Source organism: Tamandua tetradactyla, chromosome 17, assembly GCF_023851605.1.
Source record: "Tamandua tetradactyla isolate mTamTet1 chromosome 17, mTamTet1.pri, whole genome shotgun sequence".
Classification (NCBI taxonomy): Eukaryota; Metazoa; Chordata; class Mammalia; order Pilosa; family Myrmecophagidae; genus Tamandua; species Tamandua tetradactyla.
In genome coordinates, this window is record NC_135343.1 from 39,846,067 (window position 1) to 39,864,782 (window position 18,716).

General features: G+C 36.5%; 1 protein-coding gene across 3 annotated transcripts in view; it reads left to right on the plus strand.

The window, feature by feature from the left end:
* The window catches only part of MEIS1 (Meis homeobox 1), a 152,182-nt gene that overhangs the window by 112,661 nt on the left and 20,805 nt on the right, over positions 1-18,716 (plus strand). For all 3 annotated transcript variants that reach the window (XM_077134408.1, XM_077134410.1, XM_077134409.1), the window contains one exon: positions 2,596-2,672. In XM_077134408.1, the coding sequence (XP_076990523.1) occupies positions 2,596-2,672 (77 nt within the window). The remainder of the gene's footprint in view (positions 1-2,595; positions 2,673-18,716) is intronic.

The following is an 18,716-nucleotide window of genomic DNA, read 5'->3' on the forward strand; positions in this document are numbered from 1 at the left end:
ATAGTGGATCTCAAATTGGATTGCCTGTATTCCTGGGGGGCTTTGAAAACTTATTATTGTTTTTTTTAAGTGCAGTTTTATTGAGATATTTTCATACACCATATAAACCATCCGAAGTACACAATTAATGGCTCACAGTATCATTCATAGTTGTGCATACATCCCATGATCAATTTTAGAACATTTTCATTACCCCAGAAAAGAAATAAAAAGAAAAAAGAAAATTCAAATCTTCCCACACCCCTTATCTCCCCCTATTATTGGCCCCTAGTATTGGTGTAGTACATTTGCAACTATTGATGAAAGATTACTCTAAACTATAGTCCATAGTTTGCAAAAGGTACATTTTCCCCATATATCTCTCTATTATTAACTCCTTATAATAGTGTTGTACATTTGTTCCAGTTCATTAAGTAACTTTTTTTATATTTGTACAGTAAATCACAGACATTGTCCAACACAAGATACACTATGTTAGTGTTATACATTCCCATGTTTTAACTTCCAACTTTCCTTCTGGTGACATTTATTATTGCTTTTGATGTTACATCTGAGTGAAGAGTATTTGTGTATTGTGGCAAGTTATAGTCATATATTCATTCCACGCACATTTACTGCTTTCCTGTCATGTGCCAGGCTGGGCTTTGGGGGAGATGAACAAGACAGGCAGGGACTTTAGAGTTGATAGCTGAGTGGGAAGAGACACACCAACAAGGAAACAATTAAAGCAGATGTTTCAGAAAGTGATGCTCCCTATAAAGGGAATAAGAAAAAGATTGAGAAGGCGGGGATGGTGGTGAGAGGGGTGGGCAAAGCTCAACATTTGAGTGGAAAGTGACATTGGAGAGGGAGTCGGAGTGATGGGAACAGGCTTGGCGTGTTGGAAGAACAGGAGGACGGACGGATGACTAGGGAAAGGGGTGGTGGGGGTCAGGGGCAGGTGATGAAGGATGACTGGCTGGGCAAGTCTGGGTGATGGGGGCTCTTGCAGGCAGTGGTCAGCAACTTGGTGTTTTTTTTAGCAGAAGACATTAATGGGTTCATCAAAGATATTTGCCACATCCTTCTGTCATGGTGTGGCTTAAACACTGGAAGGTGAAGCAGGAAATACCATTGACTTGTGTCTACTTCTGGCCATCCCTTCCCTTGGCCAGTTTCCTCACCTATAAAATAGGAGGGACATTAGATTCCATTTATGTCTCTCAAAGGGATATAATGGGGATTAATCACCATCCTGTCTGTAACACACTTGAAGCTCTTTAGAGAAAGGCACTGTATTCCATGAAAGCAAAGCCTTATTCTAATTGTGTATTTATTGATTAAATGACAATCAAAGACAATGCTTAAGGGAAAAATTGCTATATCTCTGCTCTCCACAAACGAATCCCATGTGTATAGATATAGAACATATTTAAACTTACATATACGAGCATCGAAGTGGTCATTAACAAGCCTTTTTAGCATCTAATAAGACATTATTAATGAGATTAAAAGCTATGTTAATTAGCATTCAATAGACCAGAATTTAGTTTCGATGGCACAGAGAGTGAAATTGAGGGTTGGGGATGCCCTTTCCCATTCATGATAAATAGAGGGTTGATTATTGAAACTATTTTATCTTGGAAAAATTTACGGAGATATTTTGTTTCAAGTGAGCCAATGTCTCTGTATATTAAAACCATGTTCTCAGATCCTTCCCTAGGCTTTAGAAATATATATTTCAAATTTAGATAGAAATGATTATTGAACAAAAAGTGTTGGTGCCAAAAATAATTTCAGTAGAATTCCAAACATTCTTACAAGAAGGTATAGATTTCATTTTATTATCTAATCCTATAAAACTCTTTATTGACTGTAATTCACCAGGAACATAGCTAGGCCTGGGCTTGTCCTTAACACTCAAAATATGCTGGGCCTTGACCTCGTATTGGCCTGTGTCCAAACCCCAGCATGTGTTGACACGCAGATAGTGAAGCCAACTTTGGTTGGATTTTATTTGTGTTTTGGAGAAGAGCTAAAATGAACAGTGGTTAAACTATATATATTTGTATTTAGCCACTATGTATACATATGTAAAACTCTACATTTGATATTTGCATCTGACAATATTATTTATGTTTGGTAGGGGCAGGTCATGCCAAAAAGGTGCTTAACCACTGGAAACCTCAGCTGAGATGGTTTAGTTCAAATGATTCAGATTTATAAGCCCATGGTTCGGTAAAAATATTAAGTCATGGTGGTATATTTTTATATGGTAAACACACACACACACAAGTATTGTCCTTACTTTAATCCTATGAAATGTAGGGAAGATCAGACTGAACTTTCTGTGTTTGCAACAAATAAACCTGTTAAAGGATAAACTCAGTATCAAGGTTCTGCAAGTATCCTAAGTAGCTATTTATACACTTCACTAATCTTTGTAATTGGCTTGTCTTTTACTGCCATGAATTAGATGATGTAGTATTCCATTAATAAGAGTGACACACCTCAGCATTTTTACCTTTTATTACAGAGTTCTCTAGATACTTAGGTTATTGACAAAATGGCCTAAATATTGCCTGATGTACACGCATCTTTTTTATTCTCTTTCAGCATCCTTACCCTTCTGAAGAACAGAAAAAGCAGCTGGCACAAGACACGGGACTCACCATCCTTCAGGTGAACAATTGGTAAGTAACTTGGCATTTTGTTTACACACCATCTCCTTCCCTCTCTGGCAGGCCGCAGTCTATGTTTTACATTAAGAAGATACACCCAGTTGGTACTGCTTTCCCTTTGGCTTGTGGATCCAAAGGTGAAAACAAACTGTCGACCAATCGATAAGTGCACCTGGCTAGCACAGAAAATAAAACACTGTCTTGCTTTCCCCTTCCTTTAAAATTTGACAAATTTTACGCATAGTATTAGTGTTTAATTCACATTAGCCAGGGTTCTACAACTGTCTGTCTCTGACTTTTTTCTTCTTCAGGATAATCAATGGGAAGAGTTGTATCGTCCCATTTTCTAGTAACCAAGAAAATCCACCACCGCATATCAGCCAGGTTTTACATTAATTGAATAACTAAATTCAATTAGATTTTGTTAGGGCTCTGCATTCAAGGAGAGTCTCCTCTTTCATCTGTATTAAATTGAAAGGAAGAAATTATTTATGTTTCTACTTCAAACCTGGTATGTCAAGGGTGGGGCAATACTGTTTCTAAATAAGTGCGTAAATTCATAATTTGGAGGAAAGCTGAGATTACATACCAAATACCAACCAGCAATGTTCTGACTTAATGTCCAATGGTTTGGCAACATTGCTTTGAGAAAGTATGATTTATTACTCTTTGTGAGTGTGCTGAAAGCCAGGTTTCATATAATCACCCGAGCTAGTGTCATATTTGAAGGGTATTGAAATCCAATACCCTCTAAAACGAAGTGTAACTAATTAATTGTCCTAACATTTTTAGATTACTGTTTATGATGGGGGAAACCTTATCCCCTTTGAAGTGAAACCCAGAAAGGGCCCAAAGCCTTGTTGGGAAAAGGGAAGAACTGGGAATGCCAATTTACAGACAGAAGTATTTCTTTCTGTTCAGTAAGTGTCAAAGATTAATATTTCAGAATCTCTGATTACATGGCCTAATCCATTTTGGTGAATAAATTTGTTCTTGATGTCCATTGCACCTACATTAACAGCCCCTTCTCTGTTAGAGAGCCTGAGAGCCTTTGGGAGAGATTTCAGATATATTAAACCCCATTACAGAAAATGTAATTTCTGTCAATATAATCCCATGTATTCTTCAATTTAGTATTTTTGAGATAACAAGCTACTTACAATATATTTGCCTTTGGAGGATTAATTTACAAAGTGCACTATCTGCAAGACACAGACAGACTCACATAAGCATTGCTTGTAAGGGTTATCAATTTCTGTGACCTTACTGCAGCCTTGGGAGATCAATTTTTGCAGCCCTTTTACTCAGTGGATAGGGAACCAAGGGAAGGCATACTATATCTAAATGCAGTACTTGGAATTATGTTGCTGTGAGGTTTTTTGTTTGCTTATTTTTCCGGTATTGTATCTTAATTTTCAAGAATGTTAATACCGCATGTTTGAAATTAAGTTTTGCAAATTGTTTAGATGATATTGTATAGCAGACCGCCACTTTTGGAAGTGAACTTAAATTCACTTTTTTTTTTTACTTAAGCTGATGGTAAGGAGATTTTAATACAATAGAGGCTATACAAACATCACATTTCCCTGGGAAATGTTCTGTCTGAGGGCAGAGGAGTGGAAGGGCAAGCACTCCAATTAAGGAAAGCCCAAGTGCTGCTGCCATTCAGGTGATATATCACACATACCATCTCTCTTCCTCCTCAGTGTTGCTAGCAAACTCGATTCATAAACATAGCTACCAGAAGACACATTCTAATGCAGGTTGTTCCCCATAGGAATTGCTTTCCCTGGGCAGACAACTTCATGGGATGTTTCTTTTGAATGCAGCGGCAGGAAGATATTCCTGTGTAACCAAACAGTCTACACTGCTGTGTTCACAGGTTCTGTGCAAAATCTTAACAGGTTAGTTACAGTTGATCAGTCAGGACCACAATCCTACTTCCTTAGTTCTGTAATCAGAAGGGAAAGAAGGATCTGTAAAAAGTTATAATCATAATATTACTGTAAAGTCTTTTGAGAATGTTCATAGACTTTGCCCTAAACCTCACACCGATATCCGATTCCGCACAGGTATATAAATTGAATATTATTTTTACTTAATTGTTTGGGACATAAACACAATTCTGCTAACTGGCACTTTGTGTGGCATATGCCAGTGTTTCTCTACCTCCATATGGAGTTAGAAGTGACTTTTGCTGGCACTTCATCACGTTGTATTTGACAACTGTTTCAAGTTTAACAACTTTGTGGTGAATTTGCTTCAGATATTTAAAGGTTGTGATAGAGATTGGTTTTCTTAAGTTTGATGGAAAAGGAAATTCCTATGTTTGATTTGAGTTTTTAAAGGCTTATTAATTCCTATCCAAACCTTTTCTTTTTAGGGAAATAATAATAATTTTTTTTTTGTTAGGCTTTGAGTAGGAAATCTGATGCAAAAATGGGGAAATCCAGACCATACTGTATTCAAACCAAAGATGTCAGAGAATCTTTACGATTTTTTGAATCTTGAAAGGCAGAACAACCCACTGAGTGGTCTTCTTTAGACTTTATTGTAATAAAATATATATGAAGCTTTTTTTTTCCTGCATTGAGCATCAGCCCAGGTTACCTCCTTCAGGAAATAATAGATTCCAAAAAAGTCTCCCCTAGTATTATAGGAGATTCCCTTCATCTTATTTAGCCACAACCTTAAAAAAAAAATCACGTCTTCCTTCTTGAATTTCTTAAGACTTGTTAACATACCTGTACATTTTTGTATAAACTATGAGTCACTGTAACTCACTGTTCAAGAGGTTTAATAAAATGCTGAAGGGCGGGCTGGGTGTAGATCAGTCATAATTATTGGCAGCAACATAGCATATTGAAATATACAGCATGTAAGTAAAAATGTACACTTGTGTGATTCTTAGCTTGTCATAGAAAACCAGGTTAAAGGAGCTTTAAATTAGGTTTGAAATGAAAAATGGGATGAGAAGTTTGGTGTATTCTAATGGTTCTATCATTCTGTCAGAGAACTAATTTTACAGCTTCTTTAATTGACTTTAAGTCAATTAATTGGCTTTAGATATAAAACAACAAGACTAATTTGATTAATTAAGAGAAATCTTGGAGTAAAAGAAATAATGCTGTAATGCTTATATTTGGCCTACTTGTTGAAATAAAAGCAGGGAGGAGGAATCTTTGAATGCTTGGTATTAGTAGTTACGGATCTGGGACCTGCAGTAAATGCAGAATTGAAAGCAGTAGATGAAATAACTAGGGAAATCTAGTATGTGAACTAAACCTGTGAACTTTATTCACAGGTAGAATGTGAAACTTATTAGATGAGACATTTTTGGCCTAGTTTATCCCAATACATTTCTTAAGAATTGAAACAATTATGCAAATAATTTGGGTAAAATTATTTTTACTTTTAAAATAATACTTTTAAAAATAATTTTACCCAAATTATTTATTTGAGGCAAATGTGTGCTTAAAAGTAAAATCAACTTCCATAACTAATTGCCTAAATATTTCAATCAAGTTTGCTGGTGGTAGACTTAGACTTATTTATTATATTTGAAATACAGCATGTGCCATAAATTTGTGTATCATCCTCCCTTTTCTCCTTCACTCGCAATTATAATATAATCTGAAACTGATCTATCATCGCATTGGAGATTTTTTTCTTTTTGTCTTTTGCTTTATTGTTCTGGCAAATACTTCTGTTACATCGACAGTGAAACCATATTATTACGTTTAATATCTTAGTCATTTAAGGAGAAATATTGTAACTATTGGGGATTAGATGGTTATTTAAAAGTCTTTAAATATTTAGGTAGAATTTTAAAGGATACACACACACATACACTCAGTGCTAGGTTTGTTTTTTCCTTCATAGACCAACCTTATTTTTCCATACTAAAAATGTCAGTGTAGAACAGTCAAATAAAAATTCCCTTATATGTTTGCACACCATTGTTGCAGACCTGGGATTCAGTGTGATGAGAACTTGGGCCTGGCAATTTTATCTTGCTTTCTGGATGCCTCAAACATATCCTGCCCCGGCAGAGGCCTAGCCTGGGGTGTACTGAATAAGTTTTATAGTTTCCTTATCACCCAAATGCTTTCCCATTAAGGACTGAGGTCATTGCCTTTATGCTCTGAGAAGGCAGTATGGGTTTTAAATGCAAAATATATATTATCTATGTGAAATACGATTCACCGGTAGAGAGAAAAATCACTCTTTAGCAACAGGGTGCATAAAATTTTAGGAAGCGTCCCCACATCCAAGGTGACATGAAACTCTTGCCACTCTGAAGTTCACAGATTAAGTTCACATACCAGATTTTCCTAGTTATTTCATTTACTGCTTTCAAAACCTCAAAGTGTTCAGGCATTACTTCCCATTTATTACTAGTGGAAAAAAGTATGGTATCCTTAGAGACGTATGCCACTGGCAGGTAAAAATGTAAACTTACATTAAGAAAACAGAATCTCCTTTATCATTATAAAGAGATTCCACTGGTAAAGGTCAAGTTTCTTTCTGAGCTATTGTAATAATGTAACAAATACATTTATAAGTAATCAAAGATTCTGTGCATTAGGTACCTATTTACATGTAAATGTTAAAACATCCACAGATTATCCTATCAACTTCTGCGATCTAAAAATCAATCAGGGGTCATAGAGTTTCATACAATTGTTCTGCTTTTTCTTCCAACATAATTTAATAATACTTTTACAGAATTTTTTAAACATGAGGTACAGATTGTTTTGTCAATAAACCTAAACAGAGACATGACACAAAAACAAGGAAAGCAGATGTAAAAAACAGTGCACCACGCAAGGTGCACTGAGCCACTTGTTTGCTCTTCAATTACAAAATGAGAATATAATGTGTACAATGCTTTTCCTTGCCTGGGAATCCCTTAGGGATGGAACGACTTCACAAACACGCAAGTAATTTTAGTAAGCAGGGAGGTGTAACTGTTTTCCTTTGAGAATTTAAGTGTAAGCTACATTTCAGATAGATTTTCTAATTAATCAATGGAGTAGCAGGTGCAGTATTTTTAAAAGAAAAAGGAGAGATATAAATAAAATAACTTCCCACCACTTTTCAAAATAGCTTGTTGGTCTCCAACTCTTAGTTAATTGCTATGGTTTTCACCTTGAGTAGATCAAGTCTTATGTTACACCTTTACAGGTGCTTACTCTGGGGCTCAGATTATAAGCAATAAGTAGTACTCACTAAATGAAATACTGTCTAGTTGCTCATAAGAAGATATTGAAATCAGCCAGAAAATGTTTAGTTTGCATATTGATGGAGCTGGCGAGGTGCCAGGAAGCCAGGGTCTTATTAAAAAAGCTAAGCCAATTGCTCACAGGGAATGGAGCTGTGAATTTAGAAACCTTCAGGTATTGTCATGTCAGAGTGTCTTAAGAGTTCAACAGAGACACTACCCTGCATTTGTCTGCAGAGTTTGAAAATCTCCAGTAAACAATCCTCTCTGAAAATGACTGTAGTCTGTTAAAAATACTTTGTTGTAAGTTTTACACCATAAGTGTTCTCAGAGTTTTTCTCCACTGTGTAAAATCACCGCATTAAAACTGTTAAGTTGGAAACCCCTTATAAAGTGGTAGGCGTTTGCCCACTGTGCTGAGGGGAATGCCAGGCCCTTCCATTTGGGGAGCTTGAGTTTAGGTGAGAAAATACACAGGAAGATCTGGGATGCGAATGCAGAAAGATGGGCTTAGAAAATCCAAATCCTATTTTATGTAATTGCCATTTATCCTCCAGCCAGCATTCAATAGCAGTTTGGGAGATTTTCAGGAGAGCAAGACAGGCACCTGATGCCTGAAGCTGAGAATCAGTCCACCGTAAGGAAGCTGAGCTCACACACACAGCTGTGTGAGTTGGGATACCGTCATGGATCCAATGTTTCAGAATATCTGTGATTTTTTTCAAGGCAGTTAAACCAGTGATTTTGTGGTTGATTTTGAGCCAGGTGTGTAGGTCAGCATGGCTTGCAAGTTCTGATTGAGCCATATTTCTTGTTTTCAGTGTCTCGGCACAAGTATTTAGTCAGAGAGATGGAAAAAACTGCTTATGTGTCATGCTACCTGGCAGAGCAGGACCTGGCTTCTGTTTTCTTGTGGAAAGCATCAGAAATGAGGGGCTGGGAGGAGTTGGTATCACAGGGAAAGAGCCCCGCTTCACTAAAAATTTCACCCCCACCATCACCAATTAGATGTGTGTCCTTACTCACATAGGCAGCAGCTCCCTTCTGCTTTAAAACGGATGGGTAGGGCTAATTAGTTGGACTCTAATGCCTCTTCAAGCTGTCTATCGTGATATGAGCTAAAGCGAAGCAAAGTGAATACCCTGGAATGAACTCTAACTCATAAAGAGTGGGAAAAACAGCCATCACCGCACATCCTTTGCTAAAGAGACAATCGGGAAAATTAATTTAAAAGTTGTTATTGTTTTTCATCTTAAATAAACAAATCGAAGGCTGTAAAATACAATCTAGGTGAAATTAAACATTATCACAAAACATGAGAAACGTGCTTGCTGTCACTTTAGGATTCATAATAAAGATAGATCAGTTGTTTTCAGCAGTATGCCTTGAGTCTATGAAGGGCATGTCAGATAATAGGCTTGAAATTTCTGAAGTTATTGTACAGAAAAATTTGTTTTTTTCCTCAGGCATTCAATCTTTTTCTGTAGTAATTTTGTACCTGACAAACTTTTTAGTGGGTGCATTAATAATCTATAAGTAATGGGTTGTCAGGTGTCAGATAAGATTAAAAACTGTTTAAACATTATCCATTTACTTCTTTGCATGAGTTTTAAGGTCAAAATAAATAATTGTTTTGAATCGTGGTTGTGGGTACGTGCCTTTTTTCCCTACTCTTTCATTTGGCTCCATTCCAGGTGTATGTGGATGAACCATATGAGATTTACATAAATCCTGCAGGTAGGAGCAGATTTGAAACTCACACTTAGTGAATCAAGGGGACAAATATCGCTGCTGTCTTCTGTAAACATATTTTAGATTTTAAAATGTTACTCTTTGTTTCCTCAAAGGAAACTTTGTAAGGAGAAACAGCCTCACTTGAGAGAGGCATAGAGGCTTTAAACATTTGTAGTTTTCTAGCAAGTCGGGTTTAGGTCTATTCTTGTCAAATCTGTCTTAAGTGTGTTTACATATAGTTTGCCTTTCCGGTATTTTCTGCTTGCACAGACCTGATCTCCACCTATTTTGTGTCAACAGTTGCTGAAGCTGGTGTTCAGTGATTAAGCACTGAGCGCTGAAGTCCCAGCGAGCTCAGAGCCTTTCCCATAGAGACCCTCTCTCACTCTCTCACTTACATCATCATCTTGCTTCAGGCTGTGCCTACATAAAACAAGCAGCATTTTTGAGTGGTTAAAAAGTCAGCCTGAAATATTAAAAAGTGGGGCAAATGTGGCCTCCATGTTGGATAAAACAATTTTCTCAAACGTGGAGTGGGGCTAGGAGCCCAGGGTGGGGGGTGTGCAGGGGAATGTTTCTGAGTGCAGATGGCGTCCCAGACCTGGTTTGGATTGATCCCGTGTGTGACTGCTGTAGGGCTTTTGGTAGATGCTGAGGGGTTTGCTCTGCTTCTTTTTTAACTTTTAAGGGCAAGAGAACAATTTCTAAAACACTCCAAGAACATGGACGCATATAGCTTTGCAAATACAGAGCTCTCATGTCCAATGCCCTCCTAGTTGCGGATATTTTACTCTTCTTTTATTTCTGTTCTTACAAGAGACTTTTAGCCTGGTCCAGTAATATGGAAAATAATTAACTCTATCATACTTTTGACACCTGAACAATAATAAACAAGCAAAAAGTCTTAATCTGTTCTACTCCGTAAGAGCTCCCTTTTCCCTTTTACCCTCTTAACCAAATGTGACTAAAGGACCAAATGCCTCCAAAGATTAGATCCTATCACTGAAGAAGGGGAAACAGTATTTCCTAGCTTAAACATTTAACTTTTTCAGGCCTGTGGGAGATTATTGGCCCTGGGTTCTAAATGTAACTTGGTTCATAAATGAATATCCTGTCAGTGGTGGGATCTGGCTTAAGAAAGACAAAGTCCATATTTTTCAGGACTAGTATATTTCCTGGGGGTGGAAGTTAAATGCACTTTATGATTAAAAATGCACACGCATACACACACACACCCTTTCATCCATCCATTTTTAAGTTTATGGAATTTTCTTCTCTAGGATGCTGATTTGAATATAAAATTTTGAGCATTGAATATAAAGTTGTGAGCATTGAAGGGGTTTGTTGGTCTATATCACTAGAACATCTGCTCTGGTTGACTTTATTTGATCCCTAGTTTGGGTCAGAGTTCATATGTACTTGGAAAGGGCAGAGGGTAGGGGATGTTGAAAAAGCTAATGGAAAGAATTGTGCATGTCTAAAAGATGTAAGATCTCAGCCTTCATGGCTGTCACCTGGCAGTACTGTTTACAAAAAGGAAAAGAAAGTACAAGAGGTTATGTCCAGGATCCTCAGGCTCTGCCTGAAGTGTGAGGGCTGGGGAAGGGGTAGGGATAAAAGATGAACCAGAATCATTCAGGCTGAATGCATGGCATAAAAGCATATCAAGATGGTGTCCGGGAGGCTCAGTGGTAGAATGCTAGCCTGCTATGTAGGAGACCTGAGTTCGATTCCCGGCCCATGCACCCACAGAACAAACAAGGAAAAAAAAACATGTCAAGAAATAAAAATTTGTTTTTAGGCATGCTATTTCTTTTGACATTGCAAATAGCAAAGAAACACAAGATTTTGAAGTTTCTTGAAAATGGGCATGATGAAAATTTTGTAAGCAATGTGCTACAGAACCATAGCGTAAGTCCTGGATTGAATTTTGTATGTTGTTTGACAGATGAGGAACCAGGCTGGGGACCTTGCGATGCCACGTGTTATTTAGAGGCAGGGATGGGAACGATTCCTGGTCCAGTGCTTCTTCCCCTCTACCACTTTGCATTTTTAAGCAGCTTCATCGAGATGAACTTCACACTGCATATGACTCCACCAGTTACTGTGCACAATTCAGTGGTTTTAGTATGTGTGTCCATCGCCACAGTCAATTTTACAGCATTTTCTTCACTGCAAAAAGAAACCCATACCCTTTAACTATCACCCCCTGGATGTCCCTGCCCCCAAGCTCTCAGCAACCACTAATCTACTTTCTGTCTCTTCTTGACTGGTTTCCTTCATTTAACGTAAGGTTTTCAAGGTTCATCATGCTGTGATAAACAATACGTTGTTCTTTTTTATGGCCGAGTAATATTCCATTATATGGATTCACCACATTTTGTTTATAAATGTTCATCAATTTTTTTATTGGACATTTGGGTCTGCTTTTTTTTTTATCATAACACTGTTATAAATATTCATGTATCATGTTTTATACCATTAGTATTTTTGAGAATCATAAAGTATCATGACATGACTTCATCTTGGGTTTTAAATTTGTGAAGTACTTTTTGTAAACATTAAACTCATTTAATATAAATAAAATTCAGTGGTTCAGAAGAGAAATGCACCTTCTCTGTACTTTCCCCAGTGTGACTTAGATTCCCGTGAGCATTTTTCAAAGATTTGGCAAGTTTACAGAAGAGGTCATTTTTTTAGTGCCATTGTCCTCATTGGAGAGATTTTATGATCTACCTCAACTGTGAGATTTTTGCCTTTTCCTGTAAGTGGTTGCATTTGTATTTTAAGTGGCTATAGAGTACATATTGATATAAATTACATGGAACTTAATGTTCACACTCTACTGATTTAAACAGAATTTATAGTGAACATTGGAAGGAATAGAAACAGACCTCCGTTTATATCAAGTTGTCTTTTATAGCCTAACTTGTAGCTGATGGAAGTGAAAATCATACTTGATTTTGAGATATTCATCCTTGGCTTGAGTAGCAGCCCTAGTCTGGAAGGTTTGTGGTTGGTGAAACTCGGGAACCTAAGGTAACTAAAAGAGAGATGAGAAAAGAAAAAGGAAAGAGCTTAGAGGCACTCCAGTACGGTGCTGGGATTCTGTAGTGCCTTTATGTATGTTGGAGTTGGTTGCCATCCTAACATAACATGGTTTCGATTCCAATGATTCAGGGGAAATTTTATTTGGAAAAACAGTGCTTATTTGATCATTCGGGTGGTCATATACTTCAACTGCCTGGGACATTTGTAGTTCATACCTATTGTTCCAGGGTAATTATTAATAATGTCCCTTTACTTTCAAAAGTGTCCCGGTTTAGATAATACATTTCTGGCCATCCTATTTATAATGGACATTGGGGAGAAATTAGTATTTGTTTTAAATAAATAAATTTATTCTATGATGTGTAGATGTTTAATTGGATGCAATTTTATTGACTGTTTTTGTGAATACGGGAAAATTGGAATTTAAATTTAAAAGGCTCAGCTATTAAATATTCTTTAAATATATTATTTCTATTTTAGCTTTTCCACTAATAGAGAAGGTTTTGCTATATTATCTTAGATTATCATATTGCTTAAACATTCTGATAATCATTTAAATTCCGTATTCCTTTTATTTATAAGCTTAGACAAACTCAAATTTGGAAAACTATCACATTTAAATCTTTTATGCTTATAAATGTCATTTTGTTGTGTATGTTTTGTGTCAGTGGCTAATTAAATTATTTTTAACTGTTGGGTATTTCTTATGCCAAGTCTAGTGAGATATTCCCACCAAGTGTTCAATTGTGTTTGGAACCTGAGTGATCTAGAAAGTGGCAAGTAGTGGCAGAAGAAATAGATAACTTTCTATAGCCAAGGTGGGATGGAACCACCACTGCTTTGAATTTAGGTCAGATTAAAGGTATTTGCAAACTTACAGTTTGCAATAATAAATTGCAGAATAAAGCAATTATTTTAACTATCTTTCAAGGCAAACTTCCTGTAATACACCTCAAACTCAGTGAAGTATTTGAAAGTTATCTTATTGTCTGAAGTTTAAAATAATACATGGATTTTATTACTTTGCGTCATAATTGTCAACCAATTAGTGATTTTTTTCACTTGTTACTTTGATAAAAATTTTATATGTAATTTCTACCTCCTTAATTGTCATATGCAGCTTCGCTTCTTTCTAGAGTAACTTGACAAACACCCCCATCACTGCTAGAGAAGGTAGACCTTCTCATACCACTGACTTACTGTGGTTTCAGGAAATTCCAATATTATGGGTAGAGAGCAGAGCATGTGCTCCCTTTCCCCTCCTTTCTGTTGCTGTTTTCCATCTCTCCAGCCCCCAACCCCACAGATGATGCATTGCAGTCCTGGAACTGTCGGATCTTGGAGGAGGTTAAGAAACCAGAAAAAGTTGCCAAAAACATGATTTCATATGGTTTGACTTGAGATCTGAGTCAACTTTCTTGAGCGTCTTTAAAATCATGTTTCATGGAATTTTATTTCACAAAGAAAGGGAGTGTAGAAAGCTTGGACCCTGAAGGCTGCCAGTTATGGATCATTAAATCCAATAAGAAAATGTAAATCTAAAATAAAGAATTCCAACACAAAGATTTTGCAGTTAATTTCTTGTTTAAAAGAACAGAAGTGAATTGAGGTGATAGCGAGAACTTTTTTCCTGAAGAATTTGTTTATAAAACATGCCTTAAATTTATTAGGGGATACCAAATATTAAAAACATGCAGATACATTTTATTTAAATGACTCTGATAAAGTTGAAAAAATGCTATGTCAAAGAAATTCATGGAATAGAAGAAGGACAACATTCTGGAATTAAGCAACTATCTTCCAATATGAAATTTTATACTTGAAAATTTTTTCATAGGCTATAAATTCTAAAATAAAAAAATTTGAATTATTCATGGAAACTAGCTAAAATAAATTGTATACCCATTTAGTATTATATTTGCATGTTGTTTATTTTTAACTGAATATAATGTAATGCATGCGGAAATTGCCAGAACATGTATTATTCTTAAGAATATATGATTAGGGGCAGGCCACGGTGGCTTAACAGGCAGAGTTATCACCTGTCATGCCAGAGGCCCAGGTTTGATTCCCGTTGCCTGCCCATGCAAAAAAAAGAAGAATACACGGCTAGGTTTTATTATTATTTATGTATATGGGTATTCCTCACTATTCCTTAATATTAATCAAAGAATATTATAACTGATACTTTCTTTAGTGGATAATATGTGGTTTTTTTACTGATGTACCCTGCTATTTAATGAAATATTTTCTCAGGAATCGATAATTTAGTCACTGAGCACGTGAGAGTATTGAATAATACATTTCTCCATTCTTAGTGTTACACCTTCTGCTGTAAGCCCTGTGGCTGTGATGAAGAGTCATGACATTGTTTAGAAACACTTTAATTTTATGTGGTTTAATAACTTGGTTATGGGATGCCAAAGTAACAAAATGTGGACTACTTTGAATCATCAGTGAATGAGTAGGGTAGTAAGCACTGATAAATAGAATAGAATAGACTAGAGTGAAGTTGAAAAGGCTGTTTTGAAGGTGAGCAAGTAATGTTTCTTTACTTTTGTTAGGATTACAAGAGGCATACAAGGAGAACCAGGTGTATGAGGAGAGGAAAAGGTCAAGGCTATGTGGAAAACGCTGTCTGTGAAACTGGAAAAATGTACCTTGTGTTTTGGCTCTAAATGGAGGCCCACTGAGGTCTCCTCACCCCTCTGGTTCTCACCAAGGGGAAACTCAATTTAGCCATCCACTTCTGGGGGGAAGGGATTAGGGCAAGCGAGTGGAGGAGGAGCTAAGGGGCAAAGGCAAACTTGAGAAAGCTGTTCTACACGATCTTGGTCAGAACACCGTTCAGACATCCAAAGACAGAATGAAAGGGTATGGGTGGGATTAGCAAAATGAAAAAGTGTATAAAGCAAAACTTCCTGATCATCCTTTTAATATGACAACTCAGAATTCATCTCCCATTCTCTTGGTCACCTTCCTATTTTAAAATGCAAAGAATAAAATTCAACTTTTAGATGATACCAGGTCTCAGATTTTTGGAGATTTTCCTCCTTCTCTACCTTCCATTGTTTCCTTATTAGGACTTGAATCCTAAATAAACAACTAGGTAAAAAAATAATGAAATGCATCTCTCTTTGCTTTGACATGGAACATATCTATAAAGCCAATCCACAATCTTCCTTTTTTCTGTAAAGCTTCTTTTTTTTTTTTTTTTGAGACGGGAGACAGTTTGCACATAGGAAGAAATTCTAATCCATGATTATATGGAAAAAAAAACAGAAATATAAGCAATCTTTTCCTAATTCAGTCTTCTACCACCTACAGGGAGTCCAGTTCTTTACAAATGCTTTCATAAAAGAAGATTGTGTTGTCAAAACAAAATGGAATCCATATATTTTAAAATATATCTTGACTTTAGGAATGAGAATTGGTGAGACAAATAAGACCGTTCCCAATATTAAAGCATAGTTAACAGTTTATTTTTTTAACCCCAATTTATGGCAAATTTGACTCATATTTTATTAAGCCAAAATGTGCAACTATCTATTTTAATAAGTAAGAAAACTCTCAAGTTGCCATGTATTCCTGGCAGTACATATCTGAGTTTTAAGAGCTATATAATATTTGAACATCAGATATAAAGCTGTAAAAGTTTTCTCTTACCCCATAAATGAATAAACTTTTCTAAGAGGTCTTTTCAATATGTAAAATTCTAAAGATTTTGTGTGTTTCATTGATATATTTCATCTCATACTATTTTGTGGCTGGTAGTATTTTTTATTGTATATTCAAATTGGAATTTTATCATTGTCTCTTCTTTATTTCTCTTCCTAATACTGTTTCTTCCTATGTTCAAGCTATAATATATCTTTATGTGTTTATACATAAGTAATAACTGTATATTTGAACAACATACATATGAGCCTAAAAATAATTATTCTGCTGGCGCCTCTTTAAATGATTGTGCTCTAAGAAGGAAATGTGGTCATTTAAGTTCATGAAGACTCTAAAGGCCTTTGTTTTATGGTTCAGGGTTTAGAAAATTTTTGGTAATTTAAAATCTTCCACAATGAAAAGTAAAGCATTCTGTCACAAAAGCAGGGAGGATGAGACACAAGGTCAAAGGGCATTTTAGAAACAAACAGCTGGACCAGTTTATTTAAACAGATACAGGGATGGGGGAACTGACCTCGGTTTGACTTACAGTGGGAGGAGCAAGAATGTCATTTTATTACTTTGCCCAGAAGGAAAATGTTTCTGTATCTGAATTCACCCTGAAGCCATCTGAGCACATGGCTCTGATGTATGTAGTATAATTCCAAAGGGAAAGTACATATCAGGTACTCTGAGCCAATAACAAAATAAACTAGAGGTAATTTGAAGACCAGAAAGGTAATGTGGTCTTAAAAGATAAAAGATTTTGCTATTTGCTTTGTTATATTCAGATAAAGATGTCTATCATGACCCCAGATAATAATATGAGCTGTTCATATATGTATAGGAAGTATAATTCAGTACTTTCTGAGGGTTTACTACATGCCTAAATGTATCAATAATGTTTCATTATACTGGAAAATTTTAAATGTTTTAATTTAAATATTCAAAAGTAAGAAGCTTGTAATGTGGTCACACAGTTCAGACACAAGGTTCTCAGTGTTTCTTTTTTTTCCTAATGAAAAGATTCCCACCTTTATGTCCACCCATCCTATGGGGTAGCTTACATTTGTGTTGTTAATAACAGCAAATGGTTATTGCCACCGAGAGAGAAGCAAAGAGCACCTAGTACCTGTGGGCACTTAGCTAAGAGGCTGTGGTGAGCAGGACTGAAATAGTTGCATTTAGTGTTGTCCACCATAGACTTCAGAGAAACACAGACAGACAGACCTCAGCACAGTGGGCTGAGAGTGGTGAGTGGACTCACAAGAACATTCTGGAAAGCATTTTTTAAGAACCCGGATGGTTAACTAGAGAGAAGAGGAAAGAAGCCTAGAGGGCATGGTCACTATGTTTAAACATGTGAAAGGCTATCCTGAGGAAGTGAGATTAGAACTCTTGGTGAAAGGATTTTAGATCAAGTAAGGTGGAACCTAACAATTTGCCTTGTCCGTATATGAAGTGGCCTCTCAAGTGAGGAGGTGAGTGCTGTACTGCAAGCAGTCAGCAGAGGCTACCCTTCTACTTGGCAGGTAGGATCATAAAGAGGATTCCTGTCTGTGACCAAGCTAGGTGGCCCTTTCCAACTCTGAGCCGTGATCTTCCTATGATTCCATGGGTTTGATTGTCATGGAGCCACACCTGAGCTGGTTATGATTCCGTGACCTGGGAGAGTCTGAATGTGTGCATGTGAACAAGTCAAGATGGGGAATGTAGATAACACACAAGGTGCTGAATCTTCCTTTGAGTAGCCACAAGCAGCGCAGCCATGAGAATCCCTATCTACAAAAGGTTCACATTCACGCTTAGTCCCTGCCTCAGCAGGATTCTTGTCAATGGTAATTTCTTCGAAACCAGCTAATTTTTGGTCATCTGTTTAATCTGGAACATTTGAGCTGGGTGGCACAGTTGTGGCCATGTGCTTGTGCTGGGTGGGAACACGGAGAGGAAGGTGCTAGTACTGCCGCTACCATTTGCCAGCTGTGTGTCATTCAACAAATTATTACCATCTCTTAGGTAACATGTGACCTCAAAGAAGCTACTTAAATTCTCTGAGCCTTGGCTGCTCATCTGTTCAAAAAGGGATCTTTCTATTTTTAGTTAATAGTATAAATCATATCCATACCATATTATGTTTTAAAAAGGACTTTAAAAAGAAAGCTAGCAATTCTTTCCTTATAGGAGACTGCAGCAGATTAATAGTACCTAGACAGAGAGCTGGGTTTTTTTTTTTTTTTTTGCTTTCTTACCTATGTTAGTTACTATGAAAATTACTTTTGGTATATGCAGGATATTAATATTAAATAATTTTCTAATTGGTCATGCAGTGAAGGCGGCTAATGAAAAAGCAGATTTTTTTTTCATTTTAATTGGTTATTTCACATGGTGTT